General features: G+C 47.9%; 1 protein-coding gene across 6 annotated transcripts in view; it reads left to right on the forward strand.

Moving 5' to 3' along the window:
• Rgs8 (regulator of G protein signaling 8) overlaps window positions 1-20193 on the forward strand; it is a 44287-nt gene that overhangs the window by 1024 nt on the left and 23070 nt on the right. Inside the window, exons 1-5 of one of the 6 annotated variants that reach the window (XM_015998545.3) lie at window positions 10368-10576; window positions 10699-10772; window positions 12653-12781; window positions 15451-15552; window positions 16437-16501. In XM_015998545.3, coding sequence (XP_015854031.1) covers window positions 12756-12781; window positions 15451-15552; window positions 16437-16501 — 193 coding nt within the window. In that variant the 5' untranslated portion in view covers window positions 10368-10576; window positions 10699-10772; window positions 12653-12755. The other 5 variants (XM_006979918.4, XM_042258319.2, XM_042258320.2 and 2 more) reach the window with 5 other exon arrangements.

The following is a 20193-nucleotide window of genomic DNA, read 5'->3' on the forward strand; positions in this document are numbered from 1 at the left end:
GTTCATTTTTCTTTCTGTATTAGAACTAATTGACATCCATCAACTGTCTACGGTACCGGTACCCGGCTTTCAGGGCCTGGTGTGCTCTGACCTTAGGAGGCCTCCATCTGCAGCAATACAGGAATGCTTAACCCAGCCTACCACATGGCTTACTGTGGGGCCACTTGTTCTTACAGATTTGGAAACCTTTAGGGTTCCCTCAGAGGATACAGGGATTTCTGGAAAGCAGGAGCGTTATGAGTGTTTATGAGGTTGTATTAGTGATTCGGAAAAGTTAAACCTCAATAAACAGAAGCGTGGTATCGTGCTGATGGTAGCTGTCATTATCCTTTGGGAAATCACAGCCCACGAGCCATCCATGGAGTAGTCTAGTCTTTATTAACTATTGTCTCTCTGCTCACTCTCAGAGACGGCTTCTTGGAAGAAGTTTGTGTCAGGGTTGGGGCTTGGTGGGGGTGGGGAGCGGGGAGTACATTTTATCATGGCCTACATCTCAGCAATGCCAGGCCAAGGTGAGTGCTTCTGGCTATCAGACCCTTTTAGCTTTATTTTATTCCTATTTTTTTTTTAAATGTAGTGCTTGGATTAACCATTTTCCTCTTGCTGGGACAAGATACCATCAAAAGCAACCTGAAGGAAGGGTCTGTTTAGGCTCGCAGATTGAGGGTGTGATCCATCACGGTAAGGAGGACACAGCAGCAGCAATATGAAGCAGCTGGTCGCACTGTGTCTGAAGTAGACAGCAGAGAGAGATGAATGTGAGCGGTCAGCTCACTGCCTCCTTTCATTCCGTCTGGGACACCAGCCTGTAGAATGATGCCACCCACAGTTAGAGTCAATTCTTCTACCTCAATTAACCCAACCCAGACAAGCCCAGTGGTTTCATCTCCTAGACAATTCTAGATCTTGTCAAGCTGACAATATTATTCCTCACAAAGGGAACCTGGAAACGTATGCAGGTTCTCTTTACAAAGCCTCCTGCTGATGGTGACAAAGTCTTTTTCTCACGGGTCAGTGAACTCTGACCTGGAGATGGGTCCTGAGCCACAATAGCCATCTTAGGATATGGCCGGGACTCAGGGCAGATGCTCAAGAGGATGGCTGGCTGCTTAAGCAGAAGGTGCTTTATGGAAACCCTTCTTCCCCAAACTGCAGATCTCAACGATGGGGCAACAGGTGGAGATGCAGAGAATGTGCTCGAAGGGTGGAAAGAACTCGGGCGATCCTGGATTGTAGACTTCCTAGGGCCATTGGCTGAGTTTCCTGGGGCCCTTCACTCAGAGACACTGAGCAGCTTCACCTTGGCAATCTCGAAAATGGGGACAATCACAAGTGTCCACTTATTTCTGAAGGTTTTTGCAAGATTCAGCCAAAAGGAATAAGATTAAACTAGCCTCAAGCGAAGAGGATATACTGAGAAACTTTGCTAAGGACTTTACCTTTGTTAGTTATGTGGTTTAACCTCTACCTTCTTGGGATAAACAGAGGCTCAATGAGGTTCAAAACCACATTCAAATTCACTTCCAGAGTCTCGACCGTACTGCACAAGTGAAAGATTTGTGATGTGTAATCACTTTGCAGCTGCGAATATTTTTCCTGATTTTCTTTTTTCCTGCTGTTGGGATTGAACCCAGGACCTCATTCATTCTGGTCCAGCACTCTTCCTGAGTGAGCTCCATCCCAAGAGGAGGTAGAATATTCCCCCCCCCCCCAAGTCCTATCACCGACTCTCTGTTTTATAGTTTTTCATACTTTCTTCATCCAAACACCTACACCCCCGGAGAGGCTGACGAGGCCCTAGTGCTCTGCTCTAGTACTTAAGGTTAAGATTTCCACTATCTAGAAATACCAGCCCTCTCCTCAGGACCTTTGACCATGCTCTCTGTTGCAGTTTTCAATAGTTTTCCAGATTTTTCAATGAAAGGTTCTAGGAGGAAGAGTGTCTTGGAAAAGCTGAACGTTTAAGGATGTCTTGCCAAGGCCTTGCCTCTCAAGGCAAAGTGTCCGTGAGAATTGGCTTAGCACCTCTGCTCCTCAAGGTGCCCACACAGTTGTGCCCTTCCTCCAACCCCAGTGCCAACATCACCTGGAAGTGAGGCATCTCAGGGAGAGCGTTCATTTCCCAGAGGGCTCAGGACCACACCATTTCCAGGGTCCCAGTCTATTTCCTGTGGCTACAGCTTCGGCAAACCCCAGTCCACATTCCAGGCTCAGATTGTTGTAGAAGAGTTTACTTTATATTCAGTGTGTGTGTGTGTGTGTGTGTGTGTGTGTGTGTGTGTGTGTGTGCTGAAGCCTTGAAGCCACTTCTGCCCACAGCTATGGACCCCAATGGTGAATGGGGAGGCTTTTGTCACTGTCTAAGAAGGGGAAGAAATTGATAATCTGGGACTGACAGACAGGAGGACAGAGTCACATTTCAGCTGTGTCAGTGGCTCCTGCCCATAGGACAGGTCCCCCTCCTTCCTCATCCCTAGTCCCACCGCCCCTCCCATTACTGCAGCCCCCACCCCTGTCCCTACCTGGTGTTGGCCATCTGCCTTGTCTGGCGTGATGCTTATCATGGGATTTCATGTTTTCTTGAGGATGAATAATTTACAGTCCCTGTCTGCTTTGACATGTCTATGAATTCTTGTACAGTGACACAGGAAGTTGGCCTTAGTAACTTCAATTTCAGAGATAAAAGAAAAGAAAAAGGAGCAAGATCCTCAGGGAAGGTGAGCCTGGTGTGAATAGGTCGAATTAAAGCTTGGACCCTTACCACTGATGCCTGAAAGCCTGGGGCATTTTCACGACTCCATGTTGGCCAGCATCCTGCTCCAGACCAAGACGTGGTCTCACTCCCCTTACTACTCACAGGCTCAGGCCAGTTTGACACTGGATCATTTTACCGGTGTTGGGTACCATGCTAAGTGTGGGGGATGTAGAGATGGAAATGTCTTTTACCTGTGGAATGCCATGCATGCCACATTGCTTGCCATAAAGGAGATTCTTCAATGCCAGTTGAATGAAGGAATAAATAATCAATACGTTTCTGTGTCCTTGATGAACTTGGGGTCATAGAAGATGAAGAGAATTGCAGGCAATGAGGTAGACACATATTTCCAGGAACCCCAAGGATATGAAGGGCACTTGCTACCTGGGGTGGGCAAGGGTGGCTTCCTGAAGTTCAGTTTGAAGGATAAGTTGGGTGTAGGCAAGTCAAGGGAATTCTAGGTAGATGGCCTGAAACAAATAAGGTCCAGGGATCAGAGCCCTGTGCTCAAAAGTGTGAGCCCTGGAGGAGGTTGGAGATGGGAGCTTAAGCCAAGGAAGTGATGGGCAGCTCTCAAGGGAGGCAAGACCCAAGTCTGAGGGAGCTTGTGTATTAAGTTCTTTATTAAGCTTGAACGTTATGCTTAAGCTATGGGGACTTATAAGCTGGGAGGAAAAGGGACATAATCATATTTGGGACTTAAACATATATTTGTGGCTACAAAACAGAGCTGAGTTTAAGGTCACAGACTGGGTTGCAGAGAGCAGATGTTGTGAGGACAATCGGCTGGGACCACAAGGACAGGAGGCAGGGCGGTGGGAGTAGGGATGCAAGGCAGGAGATGGATTTGAAAACTATGAAAGAAATTTAATCAGCATGATTTGATAATTGGTTAAAGACAGGAGCTGAGAGAAAAGGAGTTACCTCTAATTACTTCTCTATTTTTGGCTTGAATTACTCAGTAGATGGTGGTATCAAAACCCGATCTCACCAATGCCAGAGAGAGCCAAGGGCTATGTGGGTGGCAGAGGGTGGCAGGAGGGGATGGCAGATAAAATAGGTCAGAAAGAGGGGATGGGATGCGCTTGGGTTTTAGGTTTATATTTGTGTTCGCTGTGCCTGTGGGCTACCGGAGGCTGCTGTCTGGTAATCCACAGGTTATAGGAATCTGCATGATTGGGAGAGGGACCAGAGCTGGGGAAACGGTTAGTGCACCCAGGGGCAGTGAGGATGAGACTACCCAGGCAGCATGCAAAAACAACAGGACAGAAAGTGAAGGTTAGAAAGGAGGCATTTATGGGATGGGATGGAGGAGCCAGCCAAAGAGCCAAGGAGAAGGGCTAGCATAAGATCGTCAAATATCCAACCAGCGCTTACATTTCCCCATTCTCATGACATTTCTATCATTTTTGACTGGAGTCAGGACCCCATTCTAGGTCTGTGTATTGCATTAAAAAAATAAACATTGGCAGCTGTTGTCCAAGAGATGGGATTGTGTAACCATGTCCCCCCGTTTTATGTCACTTTCTCAGCATTCCTAGCTTTAGGAACCCCAAGGAGCATTTGCAGACTTAGGTACCAAAGCCTCCGTGGTTCAGTTTTAAAATTCCTTTCTAGACACAGTTAGAAAGGGGAGCACAAAGACAAGAGACTAGAAAGGATGGAAAGAAGAAAAGCCTGTGGTGAGCAGCTAGGCGACAGATGGAGGCCCAAGAGGGACAAAAAGGAACAGTAAAGGCAACGAAGGCCAGAGGCTCCCACAACCTCACAAATGTGTTATCTTCTACATTTTTGAATCACCTTGGTGAGCGAGTGGGAAAAAAAAACCCAAGTCTTTAAATAATAACAATTCTATTTCCATTGCGCCTCTCCTCAAACAGCTTATTAAAGAGCTGAACAGACATCGTCGAGGTAATTCCTTTGTGTCAAGCAGGGAAGTAGTGGAAATCTCAATCCCGTTTTAGTTGGGGAAATGTTGTTGATAAGGCCAACACTAACACAGGGGTGCTTCATGATTAAGGGCCACTTGGCACCTGTCAAGCACTGTGGAAAACACCCTGTGCTGTCACCTCACTTAACCCCGCTAACAAGCCTGCGACATCGGTGTGGTTGTGGCCTTTATTACATCCCACAATGATGATGACAGTCAGAATGAATCACTTGCCCACGGTCATGTCTAGAAAGTAATACTCCTGTGACTAAAACTCCAGGCCATCAAATCCACTAGACCTTCCCTTGGTTCTGTACAATCCCCACTAAACTAATAAGCTTACCTTTTTTGGGGGGTATATACTTGCTCACTGGCAAAATTCTATTTAAAAGGAAGCCACGGTCACCCCCAAATATAATAACAGAAGATCATATGCTGGAACTCACAAAGTACCTGCAAACCTTTCCACTTATTTTGTATATGCACCTTGGAAAATGGACAGGGTAGGTGTGTTCATTTGAGCTTTACAATGAGAATTTTGGGGAGCGTGGCGAGTATTGAGACAAAGATGTCTTTTAGCTCCTGGTCCTCTTGTCTCCCCTTCCCAAGGGCTGGTCTTATGGGGTAAGTGCCACTCTGCCTGGCTCAGAGAGGAAGTTAGAATTCACACGTTCTTGGTCTTGTGGGTTGGTGGTCACAGAGCCAGGGCAGGTTGTTAGTGCTGCCGAGCTAGTTAACAGGAATGATGTCCGGCGGCCCTTTGTTCTGTCCTTCCGTACTTTCCTGCAAGCCCCCTGGGTCTTAGCGTTAGCTGCTGACCCTTCTCCCTGACCCCATGATGTCCCTTATGGGAACCCAGGAAGGTTATTACAAATTAAGTATCTGGATGCTTGAACTGATGGACAGGAAAGGAGGCTGATCATGCTCAGAGGAAGGAGCATGAGATGCATGTTTTTGTTGTTTTAGAGTAGAATTTGGGGTCAGGTGTCCTCTTTCTGTCCTGCCCTTCCCTGTGTCCTTCCAGTCTCCATGGAAACCCCAAATCAATGCAGCATATGTTGATTCAGGTTTCTACTGTTACCGGGAAGCCGAGCAGTGGAAATTGCTTTTAAAAGATTTGTGGAGAGCTTGAGCATGCTGACCAGAATTCAAATCTGATATCCAAATGACTTTTATTAAGAGCTCTGAATGTGGTGCTATATTAGGGGGTATGTTGGTTAAATAAATACACAGGGGGCATTTGGCAATAAACCTCTTCTATCATGGCTTTTTAAAATATTATAGTGCAGATTTTAATTCCCTTTATCTTCAATTTAATTATATTCTCTGGCCTGTGTGGCAATGCCAGTTCCCCTTTTGTTCCTGATTAATTCTACCCTGCACAGATCGGGCTGTTGGGATCATTTATAAAAGTCCTCTGTGCCTGTGATGCTACTGTCCTCTAAAGCTGTTAGCATTCTCCGGACTTCCATCCTGGCCAGGAGACTGCAGATGTCTTAACACATTTCGGCCCTAAGGAAGGCTTGGTGATTTTTCTTTTTCTTTACCACCTCCTCCCAAAATAAGTAAATAAAACTAAAATGTTTAAAAGAACTCATAACTCAGAGTTGGCCAGAGGGTTAAACACCTACTCCGCATGAAGCGATGAGAGTTGGAAGCAAAGGGAGTCAGTCTTTCTGGAGTGGAAATCCATTTGGGAGGATTGGAAATGACAAATGAAACTAGACTGTGGTTCAGGCTGTCAAAATCACACAGCAAGGTGGTGGGATTGGGATAGAGCGGCTCCTCTAATTGAAGTCATTCCGAAAGAGCTCAGAAGAAGAGCTTTTAGCTCAGAGGTAAAGGGATTGGCCAAGGAGCTGGGAGTTAAGAGGCAGAAACAGGGTAGGACTATCTGAACGGAGGGAGCAGGTGCATGGGCGTGTATGTATGTATTTGAGAGAGCAATAAAACCAGACCGAGAAGCAGGACCAGCTTATTGTCAGGCAAATAGAGGAGCCGCAATGGAGCCCATCAAAGATTATTATACAGATGATCTGCTTAGGGCGTCTGTTCCGTGGGTAGCTGAGGTTTGTGGGTGGGGGTGGGTGGGGGAGGAGCAGGGCAGGGAGACCTGCTCGGGGAGCTGAATAACCTCTGTGCCAATGGATGGGAGGGGAACGGAGCTAAGGAATAATTCAGAAACACAATGATCAGATTGGAACACCAATTTAGCAAGAGGAATGAAGAAGATGCCAGAAATATCTGCACTTGTTACCCCAGGGATGAGGATGCAGTGATGTCACGAGCAAACAGAGGGAGCCCTGCGGGGAGGCAGGCAGGGCTGAGAGCAAGGTTGCTGGGGATACCTGGAGTCTGTGGGCCTTGTGGTGCCTGGAGCTGTCCAGCAGAGCCCCGTAGGTGCAGCTCTAATTTCAGAGAGGTGCGGACTGGTGTGGGCTTGGGAAGATGGTTCCCAAGGAGACTGCTTTAAGATGGAAAGAGCAGAGGGGTTGCTGGGTCACTTACACAGCCAAATCAGGGCTGGTCATCACAGCTTTCCTGGAGGAAAACAGAAGCTTGGGCCAGGTCTCAGCTAGGGAGTCAGGAGCAGTGGCCACAAAAGCTTGACGTTACCAGCCACAGCTCTAACCCCCGCGGCAATCAGAGTCCAAGTGGATGAATTCTGGCAACCTAGAACGATACAGTTCTTGTCCTTTCCTGCATCATTCATCTGGGAAAGAAACCCATGGTAGAATGCTTGACTTTGGAGCCAGCTTAATGTTTAGCTTGGAGATTTTCTTGTGGTTGTTGTTATTGAGACAGGGTCTTCCTCTGTATCCCAGACTGGTCTCAAATGTGGTTCTTCTGTGTCAGCTTCCCTGGTGTGGAAATGACACCCCATTTCCCTCTGGAATTCTTCCCACATCTGTCTCTGGAAGCTTACGGGGGAGTCGTCCCGTAGACAGGACTGTATCAGGTTTGCACTTCTCAGATTGGCACGCTATGGTTCCACACTAGTGCCCAGGAGTGTGTGGGTAGAAGCTTTTGGGCCAGGTTTGCCTGTCTTCTTTTCCCAGTGTTCTCCACGCCTGTCTGTTCTTTCCATGTCCACCTTTTCCTTTAGAAATTTATTAATTATGGCAACTTTCTCCAAACATTTGACTTGTTGCCTTCTCAAGACCATATTGTTTCTAAGGCTAATCGAAGACTCCGATGTATGGTTAGCATTAATCAGCCCCTGCCCCAGACTCAAGCCCATCTGCAGCCTCACACCCATTCCCTAGTGCCTTTCCTTCCTGTGTGCATCAGACAACACAAAACTCTGAGAAAACCTGTGCCCCATGTTAGCCCCGGCAGGGAAGAGTCTGCTAATGACATCACCTCTGGGTAAGAGGGAGGGGCGTGGCAGCACCACATTCGAGGCCAGACACCAGCTCTGCTATTTGTAAATGACCTGTCTCTCTTTTTTGCACCTAAGGAAGGTGCCGATGAAAATGTTGGCTTTGTAAATTTGTTGTGAGAATTCAATGAACTCGGGTGAGATGCTGGGGACAGTGTCTAGCACATACAAAATGATCCTTAAACATTGGCGCTGTGGACCACCCCTCTCAAGGCATAGACATTATCTTGGATGAGAGCAGTATTTACCCATGGATTTTTTTTTTCTTACGCTACAAAACACCAGGAAAGGATCTAGAAAGGGAAAAATTCTCTTTCAGCTTAACTCTGAATTTTAGGTAGCATCATGCTTCAAGACATCTCACTTGGTCACATGAAGGCACCTTTGCCTAACAGAGGGATGCTATGGACATTGCTAGAGAGAGAGAGAGAGTGAGCCACTGTGGGGGCAGCATCAGGATTTCTACTTCGTCCCAGCACCAGGCAATGAATGATTGGAGCACATTAATTTCACTGTCAGAACGTGGGTCATGCACCAATAGCTGTGCTCAGAGAGACCGTGTCCCAGCATGACATGGGAGCAAAAGCTCCCCTGTCAGTCATAAGACACAGATGTTGGTTCTCGTGTTGCCATTGTGTATTGTATCATTTAAAAAAAAGGAAAATTTTATCACATCTCGCCTCAGCGTCCTCATCTGTAGCATGGGGATAGTGAGCTTCCTGACTGTATTAGGTGGAATTGTTGACTGACAATACGTGAAAATGTTTTATACTTGGTTTGTGAAGGTGGAGGAGGCTCAGGCTGTCCTTGAACTCCTGACCCTGTGGCCTCAGCCTTGTGGGTGCTGTACCACCAGCCTCGTTTTGCTTTAAATCTTTAATAAATGTTAAAGAAGCTGGGCCTGATGGCCAGCTGTTCAGGAGGCTAAGACAGGAGGAGAGCAGTTTCAAAGCCAGCCTAGGCAACTCAAGGAGACCCTGTCTGAAATTAAAAAAAAAGAAGAGAGGCTGGGAATACAGCTTAGTGGCCTAGCATATGTAAGGCCCTTGGTTCAATCCCCAATATTGAGCAACACCCAGTCAAATAAATGGAATCGATTAACCTTTATTACAAAGCCTCTACTTGCCTTAGAAACATCTTCTAACTCCTGGCTTGAGAAATAACTTGCCACAAGGCCAGGTGTATTTGAAGCTGGTTCCTGAACGGACATGGGAACAGCCATAGAGACTGAGAGTGTAATGAAGAAGAGAAGGCAAGCTTTATGCCAAAGGAACTGCAAACTTTAGCATATATTAGAATCTCCAGGCACGCTGGGTCCCACTCCCAGTTTCTGCCACCAAAGGTCTCTGCAGGGGGCCCGAGCAGTGGCAGGCCCATCACATTCCCAGGTGATGCTCAGACTGCCAGTCTGGGTACTACTTTCAGAGAACTAGGACAAACAGGAAGAATCTCCCTTCTGGAACAGAAGCAGACAGTATGAAGATCTATGTGGGTATAGAGGTTTGGAAATAATATTGAGGGGGGAAAAAGGATAGAGACAGAGAGATGATGAGCAGATCGGGCAGAACAAAGGAGAAAGTCTCACTCCATCACAAATGCAAGTCAGGGGGGAAGTTGCTAGGTGATGGATGAGGAAAGAGAGGTGAGTTGCTACTGTGGGAAAAACCAGGTGAGAGGCAGGAGCATGGGGTTGGAAATCTGCACGTTCCAGGAGGCAGAGGAGGTGGGGAATTCTCATTAAGGAGTGGGGAGCGGTGTGGTTGATCCTGGTGGGGTGAGGGTAGGGGCAGAAATGGGCTAGGGGAGAGGTTCCTCTGTTGAGTAAGGGGACAGCTGAGACTTGGCAGAGAGAGGGGGGTAATTTCAGGGCTCTGTGGTTTGGCTTGGGAGCGCAGTGCAACAGAATTGGGAGAAAGGGGGTGGAATTTAGATGTGCGACCTGCCCGTAGCTTTTCTCGCTCTCTGCATTTATCACATCACATCACACCCAGCAAGACAGGCCCCCTCCTCCTGGCTCATTAGGAGATTTGATTCGGCTTGGCTCCTGCTGTCAGCAGCTGTCTGGGGCAAGATCTTTATGCTCCCTGTGCCCCAGCGCAGCCACCAGCCTCCAGCCTCCAGCCTCCCGGCCAGCAGCAGAGCTCATTAAGAAAAGCACCCTTCCCTGGATTTTCAGCTACTTGGTGGCCTGAAAAGAGTTAATACCTACTCTTGGCTGGGGGGCAGAGCAGCTGCTGTGGGCTGGGGAGAGACTTCTCCCTGAGCTGCAGCCAAAGGAGCTGCAGGTTAGTGAGGCCGAGAAGGAGGAAGGTGCCTGGATGCGGGGCCAGGTCAGCTCTGCTTGGGGGCATCTCCTGCGTCCTGCCAATGAGGATGGGCGTGCAGACTGTGCCCGGGAGCTGAGCCGCCGCCTGCTGGGTGTAGGCTGCTTCAGTATTTACTGGATGTGACAAGCAAGCGGAGAGGAGAGCTTTTGGGGCCGCTTGCTGCCTGGCTCAAGTGGTGGGAGGTGTGTTGCGTATGCATGCTTATGCATATGTGTATGCATGCGGGAGCCTGTGTGTCCCTGCAAACATGCCTTTCACCTGCCAAGGATCTCACTGCTAAAAGAAAGATCTACTCTTTCCTTAGAGCGCCTTAGCCCCCAGCCTCTCTGACCACCCACTTGGCAAAGACCCGCAGGCCATGAGGACCGGTCAAGGACAGTAAGTATTGGCTCTGCCTTTCTTCCTCCTTGCTGGGGTGTGGGAAAGCTGGTTGCATTATACATATTTAATTAACCTGCCTCTTCATGCATATTGATTGCTTTCTCCCCGCTGAGCTTAATTTCTCTTCTTTTCCTTATAAATCTTTTCTTTTTTTGCTCTTAAGCTCCCCCCCCCTCACCTTGAATGTCATCTTTTTCTATCCTGTCCTGCTCCAGTCACTTGTGACTTGGTGCCCACTTCTGAGGGTATTGTGTGTGTGTTGGGGGGGGGGTGTTGGGTCACATCTTTGAACTTTCCAGGCTCTGGGTAACCCCTTATCTGTCCCTTATAAGTCTGTCTAGAGCTAACTGGGACACAAGCCCCGAGGGTTCTGTATCCTGGTGTGGACAAGGGCAGCTGGGGCAGAGTATCTGGCGGCTTCTCATTTAGGGACTCCAAAGCTAACCTTACTCCAAGGGTGATTTTGGAGGCGCTGGGTGTCGGGGGAGAGAGAGAGAGAGAGAGGAGACAACTAGGTAGCACCAGCAAGCCAGTGTGGGCTGGCAGCAGGAGAGAGAAGGACCAGTGGCAGGCAGGGACAGAGCCCAGGGGTCCCCTGCCCTAAACGACCTTGCCTGTGGTGTATGTGGGCAGTGATCTCTGCCCTGCTCAGCTGCAGAATAATAAAGGCCCCTACCCTGGGGACAGATTTTTATAAGCAAGAGGAAATGAGGCATAGGTGCCCAGACATGCTTTCTGGAGACCCTTAGAGTTGTAAAGGCCTTGCCGGCTGACTTCTGGAAAGCAGGTGCGCTCCCACTGAGGGCAGTGGTTAAGGAAATGTGCCCTGTTGTCAGGGAACATGACCCACTGGGATGAGCCTTTACATAAAACCTGTTTGTTTTCTGTTTTCTTTTCAGTGTTGATAAAGTTATCCTTCAATTTTGTTAATAGAATTATTCTGAAAGTGATTAGAAAAAAAGTATTTGTGAAATGTTCAAGGTAACAAATACCAAGACAATTTAAATGGCGCAGCCACACAGGATTCTTATCTATCTAAATTAGGTTTCTTTTAAAATGGATTCTACGTTTGGTGGCAGGGTTCCCCAAGGGAACCTTTTATGGATAGGTAGGCAGCTCTCCCTATCAGCTTCCTTTTTGTGGGAACAATGGTCTGAAACACTGCCAATGGTACCCATGGGAAGGAGAGGCTACAAGCCAATCAGCCTTCAGCCTCCATATCCCCTTCCTCCATCCCCAAGTCTCCTCTGTACTGGGTCGAGAATGGGCCCGACTGAGGAAGGCTCACCTCCTTATGAGCGAGAGAGAGTGACTTGCATGTTCATTTCTGCAGCCTGTGTTTTGGGATCCCCGCCAAGGAGCATGCCCAGTGGTGAGGGTGTCTGGTGGCTTACCTCCAAGTCCTTTCAGCCCCCCCTCCTTGCTCCCTTTTTTCTCAAGTCCTGGCTCATTTCCACCTGGGGCAGGTGCCCTTGGAGAGAGGTGGGAACCAGAGCAGCATCCAATCAGATTATTTTGGAGCAAGTGCCTTTCCTCCCTGGTCCCTTCTGGACTGGTCACTTGGGCATCAGTCTAGTAAGATAAAGAGAACAGCAATTTTTGGCTTGCCAGGCCCATGCCTCCCTAAGGGTGTATGTCCCAATTTTGATGGCCAGTGGTTGGGGAAATAGGGACGTCTGACCAACAGTCAGCAATGCCAAGCCTCCTGACATTTGTCCCTGTCCGTCTTTGATTGGCTACCCTTGCTAAGAACACGCTGACATTTGTGGGCGCTGTGGGGGAAGTACTCCGATGGTGGAGAGCCCTTGGAATGGTGGTGTATCTTGCAGACAGACGTGAGAGGGTGAACCCTCTTACAGCAGACTCTTTGATTTTAGGTGAGAGGACGTGAGAGGGTAAATCCTTGAACCCTGCAGTCTTATTTCCTGCCCTGACGTCCCTGCAAGCCAGCCCAAGGGGTAACCATAAGCGGATGCCTGTATGGCTGCCTTACTGATGCCACGCAGGTAACGGATTGATGACCTGTCTTCTTGTCCCCTGCCTCTCTTCTTTGCTCCACTTCTGGTCTCTCACCTGTCCTGCCCAACTGTGAAGCTCCGGGCGGGCAGTCCTCCTGCACTAGCTCTGCTGGAGCTCCGGTGTGCACTGCACTAGTCCTACCTTTGTGCTTCTCGCAAAGTTACAGCCTTGCAAGTGGGACCTGCCTGCCTTCTTAGTAGGACCTGCCTGCCTTAGCTCCGTGCCCCCTTGTTGACTTGGTAGAATCTCTTGGTGGTGACTTTTGGGGTAGGATAAGGGGCTGTGCATGAACTTATGTGGAACTCTGGGTTACTGGGACAGGGGTTTATAGAGAAAAGGCAGATGGGGAAAAGATCCTTCCCTTCCCCCTTTTCCCTTTTCCCTTTTCCCTTTTCTTTCTTTCTTTCTTTCTTTCTTTCTTTCTTTCTTTCTTTCTTTCTTTCTTTCTTTCTTTCTTTCTTTCTTTCTTTCTTTCTTTCTCTCTCTCTTTCTCTCTCTCTCTTTCTTTCTCTCTCTCTTTCTCTCTTTCTCTCCTTCCTTCCTTCCTTCCTTCCTTCCTTCCTTCCTTCCTTCCTTCCTTCCTTCCTTCCTTCCTTTCCCCTCTCTCCTTTCCTTCCTTCCTTCCTTCCTTCCTTCCTTCCTTCCTCCCTCCCTCCCTCCCTCCCTCCCTCCCTCCCTCCCTTCCTTCCTTCCTTCCTTCCTTCCTTCCTTCCTTCCTTCCCCCTCTCTCCTCTCCTTCCTTCCTCTTAGTCTTCCGCTCCTGTGTCCGTTCCCATCATTTCCCACTTAACTTAGGAGATTATGCTTCAAGTCTTGCCTAGAAAGATTAAAAAACCATTTTGTCCCAAAGTAAATTTGCTTCTGTGAGCTATTTGGATGGCCCAGAGTTGTCTTGAGGGCAGTCAGTACCCTTTAAACTAGCCTGCTCCCAACCTTGGTTGTACAAAAGCGTGTGTGGATTTGCCGCTTCCTGGGAGTCCTGTTGGTGGCTCTTGAGGGAGGGATTTGACTGTTTTTATGACGGACGATCCTAAGGTACCGAGTGGGCTGCCGTTTGGGGCCTGACCCGTGGTACAGCCTGAGCAGGACCTTTGCCTGAATTCACAGCAGTGATGATTCAAAGGGCTTTTAATCAGCCGCTTGAATGGCTGGGTGCCGGGTACCCTGTGATCTGTAAGAGTGGATGGACACATAAGATGCTCTCTGTTTCAGGAGAGAGACTGACTGTAGCAACCGTTTTGAAATGCCATGAAATAGATGGATGTGCAGTGCAGCCTGCCTGGGAAGAGAGGTAGGGACAGGGAGATTTCCTGGAGGAGAGGATATTTCTGGAAACTTGGATGCTCCAGCTCTAAGGGGCTCTGCCGAGATGTGTTGTGGAATACAAATGTCCATCCCTGCCAAGTACAATACCATCTCAGTAGACAAACGTCAGATGAGATTTCTGTGAACAAAGAAAATGAACAGGCTGGGGAGTGGAAATCCATTTGAAACCAATGGGCGTGATTGAATTGGATGACTTCTAACTCCCTTATCTAGTTTTAGGATTTGTGAAAAAGAGGGAAAGCAAGCCAGGCCAGAGGACTTGCTGTCAGCATGTGAGGATGGCATGTTGTAGGACTATTTCCATGGCAATATCCCATGGTGCACATGGTAGTTCCTTTTGTAAGCCAGACTGAAGTCCTGGTCTGATTATTACTCCCTGTCCCCACACTTACTTTTGCCCTTAATATGAGGAATTGCCATGGTTAAAGGTCAAAGGTTAGCCAACTTCTGTTGTCCTGAGCCTGAGAGTGAATCTTTTCAGCTTCGCAGGCTGTGTGGTCAATGTTGCAACTACTTAACTTTGCCCTTGACGTTGAAGGCATCTTTAGACAATGTGGGAGCAAATGGCGGTGTGGTCTTCCTATAAAACTATGTACACAGATACTCCACGGGACTGGAGTGTGCCAGCCCCTGGCTGAAGGTAAATAGGGCAAGTTCAACAGTCATGAACTGTCACAGGGAATACCGGCTCTCCGTTGTGGGCATCATCCATCGCTCTTCTCACCAGCAGGCACCAATCCCTGTGGTCCAGAGCCATCCCTGTACTCATAGCCTGTCTTGGTGAGGTGAGCTGAGAGAAGCTGATTGGGAACTGACCTGCGCTGAAGCCCCACGCTGTGTGCTCTGACTCTGTCTGCTGTGCTGTGCATCCCTGCCTTTTGAGGCTCCCCTCTCCTCTGTGTGGGGGCCTTGCTTTCATGGCCTTGTAGTTCGGGGCTGCCGCCATCACCAGCCCTGCCTCTTTGCCCTTCTACTGGGAAAGCAAAATGTGGATTGCTGTTCTGTCACTGCTGTGTTTCCACTCCCTACAGAGAGTCCTAATTTAGAAATTCTCCCAAGCTAATGACCTCCACTGACTTACCATCAACTTGCCATGTCAGCTTTAAAAAGCCTTCAGCCTCTAAGGGAAGGGCAGAGGAAGGGCCCTACACCTATTATTACTATGCCTATAGTGAGACAAGGCATGAGCACAGCCCTTGCCTCTATTCTGGCTGATGGACCCTTCAGAGGCCACCTGGGGTGGGGAGGGCAGCCGGTCCAGATGTCCTTTCCAGAGCTGGCAGTTGTGGTCATGACAGCCCCCTTCCTTCTGCCTCCATATCTGCTGCAGGAACAAAGGCATGAGGACTCGCCTGGGCTGCCTGTCGCACAAATCGGACTCCTGTAGTGACTTCACAGCCATTCTTCCCGACAAACCCAATCGTGCTCTCAAGTGAGTAGTGTGGCCGCCTTGCGTTCCTGGGTACCCACACTGTGGGGTGTCTACGGGGCCTTTGTCTTTAGTGAGTTGTTGACTAGATGGACCACAAGATGATACATTCTGGTCTCTCGGCAGCTCCTTTCCTACCCCTGCATGTGAGTGACAGGAAGGCAGAGCTGGGTGACGTCAGGCGGGAACTCTCATTCCCCTAAGAAACAGTATCGCCATCAGTGTCTGAAGCCGTGGGCGGGAAGTACACTTCTTTATTCTACTGACTTGTCAATCTGAGCTCTCATTTTGGAAATAAACATCCAAAGTTACTCTAAAAATATGCAGGGATTCAGATCATCCAGATTCAGCACCTATTCTGTGCAGACACTGGATTCAATGATGTCACAAATGCCACCTTGTTTCAACCCCACTCACCTCTGAGAGGGGCATCCCTGTCTCCATTCCAAGAGGTGAAGGCTCTGGGGTGACAGGAAGAGGTGAGTTGAGCCTCTTTTGTCTCCAAGAACTAGCCCCACCCCTTCACCTCGTCATGTTGACGTCTCATCACATAGCTACATATCTTTATTGTTCAGGTCAAAAGTAATGTATGGGATTCTCTGAATTCCCATCCAGGGTGATTCTTCTTTCTGGTACTGGGGGAGAAAAACCCAGAACCTCATTCGTGCTAGGTAAGCACTTTGCCCCCAAGCTATAGCTCCACCCCCTACCTAGAGGTTTCCCCAGCTATTGCTGAAAAATCTACCAACTGACAGCAGAACTGTAGGGACCCAGGTATGGTATGCCTCTGCTCCCCACCAATCCAAAGAGACCTGGGCAAATCTGAGTGGTGGCTGGGGGAGAGGAGATGTGTCAGAAATCCTCAGAGAGATGCTGTTGCTTCCTAGGAGACTCTCCACAGAAGAAGCGACGAGGTGGGCAGATTCCTTTGACGTGCTCCTCTCTCATAAGTGTAAGTAGAAATCAGGTCGCATCGCGTTGGAGCAAATCATCCATGTGGCAAAAGATGTAGGGAACACTTCCTAGGCTCAGGACACTGTGCTGAGACCCCAGTCCTCTATAATCCCGCACACAGCAGGAGGAGAGAGACAAGAAAACAGGTATTTTAAATGTAGTCGGGGGTTAGATCCTTTTTTCCTGTTTTCTGTATTCAAACCATAGTCCAAAGAGGCCCAAGGTTCTCAGTCATTACATTGTATTATATTATTTATTTATCAGATCTGTGCTTTTACTGTTGACCCATCTTGGTTACTAGATACTTGGGTAGGCATGGTGGAGTCCCTTGGTTTTCAGCAGATGCCCTGAGAAGTGACTTGGTTTTTCTAGCGCTGGGAAGGTAGTTCAATGGTTGAGTACTTGCCTAGCATGTGTGAGGCTCTCGGTTTGATCCTCTTCAACCCTCTTTTTGAAGTGGGGTGTTTTATAGCTTGGGCTGGCCTCAGACATGCTATACAGCCAAGGATGGCCTTGAACTCGGGATTCTGCTGCTTCCACCTGCCACCTTCCAGGCACTGGGATTACAGGCATGTCGCACTGTGGCTGGCCGCTCAGCAATGTTAACGAGATAGAAGTCAGCTCGGGTCATGGGAGTAATGGACTGCGGGGAATGAGAAGATCTAGGTTCCTGGCTAGATCTCATGAGCCCCTTCCTCCAAATCACTGGGCTGCTTAGTTAGATGAGAATTGTGTGTGTTTCAGCAATCTCTCGGATTGACAGAATTTCACTCTTTATCTCGAGGGATGACTGTCTCAGCTGCGCTGTACCCCCACTTCCTGGCTAGAACAGCACTTTGCCCTCCCTCCTCTCCCATTTCCTCCCCGTTCAGCTGCTGTGTCTTTTGTTTCCTACAAAGGCAGGAAGAGTTGTGCACATTGCGGCGTGCAGAGGGCAGTTTATCATTCGTCAAACTTTTCAGCTCTTTTTTGTTTCTTGTCGTGAGCAAGTCCAAATCTGCTGGGCTCTGAAATCCCCGTGGCATTAAAGCACATGGAAGTGGCAGAGCAGGGGCGGGAAGGAGAGAGGGGGTGTTCTGAGGAGACAGGAAGGTTGCAGACAGACATTCGGTGTTCCTCCTCAATTCGTCACGTCAGTGTGAGATCTGGGAGCAGAAGGGCCGCTTGCATTTTGCTGTGTTGTTCCTATTTAATCGGGGATGTGTTTTTGGACAATTAAATTGAAGGCTGTGGGTGGGTTTCAGATCTGTGCTCTCGCTGTTGACCCGACTTGGTTACTAGATACTTGGGTAGTCATGGTGCGGTCCCTTGGTTTTTAGCAGACGCTATGAAAAGCGACTTTACTTGTCCAGGTCTGGGAAGGTAGTTAAGTGGTTCAATACTTGCCTAGCTTGTGTGAGGCTCCAGGTTCAGTCCTCAGCATTGTACCATCATCATTATTATCATCATCCAAAAACAAGAAGTGATTTTGCTTTTAATTTGATGAAGTTACTTCCTCTGACTTTGCCTCTTGTTCTTAATAAACAAATCAACAAATACTGTGTGTGTGTGTGTGTGTATGTGTGTGTGTGTGTGTGTGTGTGTGTGTGTTGTAGGTATATGGGCTCATGCATGCTTCAGTGTACCTGTTGAGGTCAGTGGATAACTTCCAGAAATTGATTCTCTGCTTTTACCATGAGGGTCCTGAGGATTGAATTTAGGTGCCAGGCTTGGTTGCAAATGCCCTTCCCTGCCGAGCCTTCTTGCCAGCTATTCACTTCATTTTACTGAGACGGTCTTTCAATAAACTTGGGGCCTACCAGCTAGGCAAGGTTAGCTGGCCAGTGAGACCCAGGAACCTTCTAGTCTCTGCTTTCCCGGGAGCATACCATCACACTTACTTTTTATGTGCATGCTGGGGGTCCAAGTCCAGAGCATCTTGGTGATACAGCAAGTACTTTGCAAACAGAGCCATCTCTCCAGCTGAAGAGATACTTTCGAATAGATTTTAAAATAAACTGAAATATCTAAGAATAAGTGCATACTATAAAAAAGTTGTGACTTTGGAATTCCATGGGATATACTTAGGCAGGAAAATAATTCAGTGTGAGTATATACAGCATATGTATCATACAACCATCTCCCAATAGCAAGTTTACATAGTGAATTTGCCAAGGTAGTGGCATCTATATGATATTTAGAATTAGATGGTAATGCCTTTCTAAAAACCAGGCTATCGATTATTTTTTGGGAGTCACATTCTATGGGACAAGTGTCACTACCGCTTTATATCTTCTGGCTGGCTTTGATTCAAGGTCATCCTAAAGTTTGGTTTCTATTTCAGCCTCACACTGATTCACTCAGTTCAAGTCCCTGAGGCCGTTTCCTCATTCTAAAATGGGGTTAGAGATGTCTGCTGGCTTGCTACTGCCTGCAGACAGGAAACACACACAGAACTCTGGACTCTACTCAGGATGTGATGTAATGATACCGTGGGTTCTTTTATATATATAATATATATATATATTTATTTAATAAATGCAAAACGAATACCTTGACAATGGATTTTGTATTATTAACATCATTAACATTAAGTCTGTGCAAGACCTAGAGATTCAGTTTTATCTGCTTGATTTGGTGACTCTTGGATCTGCAGCTGATTGGACCTCCTGTCACAGAAGGGATTCCCAGAATGCTATAACACTTCCCTAAGATGGGACTCCTAATAACGGGTCACAGCTGGCACCAATTTGCTACTTTGTCAAAATACTACAAAAATGGGCTTTTTAAACTATGAAGTTCTTTAATCCTTCTTGGAGTCTGAGGTTCTGTTTTTATTTCTGTTTAGTATAGAAATAAAGAGCCAGTGGTATAAGAGTTCTTAGGAAGAAAAGGATATTTTTAGAAGAACTTCAAGCTTTTAGGATTTGGATGTTTATTCCCCTATGAAGGCCGCAGAGCAACTGGAACCTAGGCCATCTTAAAAGATGCTGACAACGTTCTAAAAGTCGAATTAGCCAGGCAGCGGTGGCGGCACATGCCTTTAATCCCAGCACTTGGGTGGCAGAGTAAGACAGATCTCTGTGAGTTCGAGGCCAGCCTGGTCTATAGAGTGAGCTCCAGGACAGGCACCAAAACTACAGAGAAATCCTGTCTTGAAAAACCAAAACAACAACAACAACAACAACAAAAATGAATTAATTTGGGTTCGTATTGTGACTGCATCAGGGCTGGCTAAACTTCTCCAGTGGGATTTCACACGTGCCTGTCCTTGACAGCGTGATATCCCAAGGAGTAAAAGAGTACAGGATTCCTGAATGACCGGGATCCAGAACAGTGGGTGTTAGCCTAGGACCCAATCCTCTGTCATTCTTCACACGGAGGTATCTGTCCTTCCTAGGTTTTTTTCATTTCGCAGAATCAGGTAATTCTTTTTTTCCCCCATTCTCGACCACTGGAGCATCTTGGCCGCCCTGGATCTGCTGCTGTTCTGACACTTATTTAACTGTTGATTAAAGATGTGCTTGTTCATTATGCACAGACTGTGCAGCCGGGAGGTAGCACAAGCGGCAGAGGCGGTGGTCTGTCTCTGATGGAGAATGATGGTCTTTGAGAGGTCAGGCGCGCTCACAGATAAGGGGAGGAGAAAACTAGGGTGGCCTCGGGATTGCAAACTGAATTCTAACTTTCAATGCTGCCGGTAAATTCTGT

Source organism: Peromyscus maniculatus, chromosome 11 (assembly GCF_049852395.1).
Source record: "Peromyscus maniculatus bairdii isolate BWxNUB_F1_BW_parent chromosome 11, HU_Pman_BW_mat_3.1, whole genome shotgun sequence".
NCBI lineage: Eukaryota > Metazoa > Chordata > Mammalia > Rodentia > Cricetidae > Peromyscus > Peromyscus maniculatus.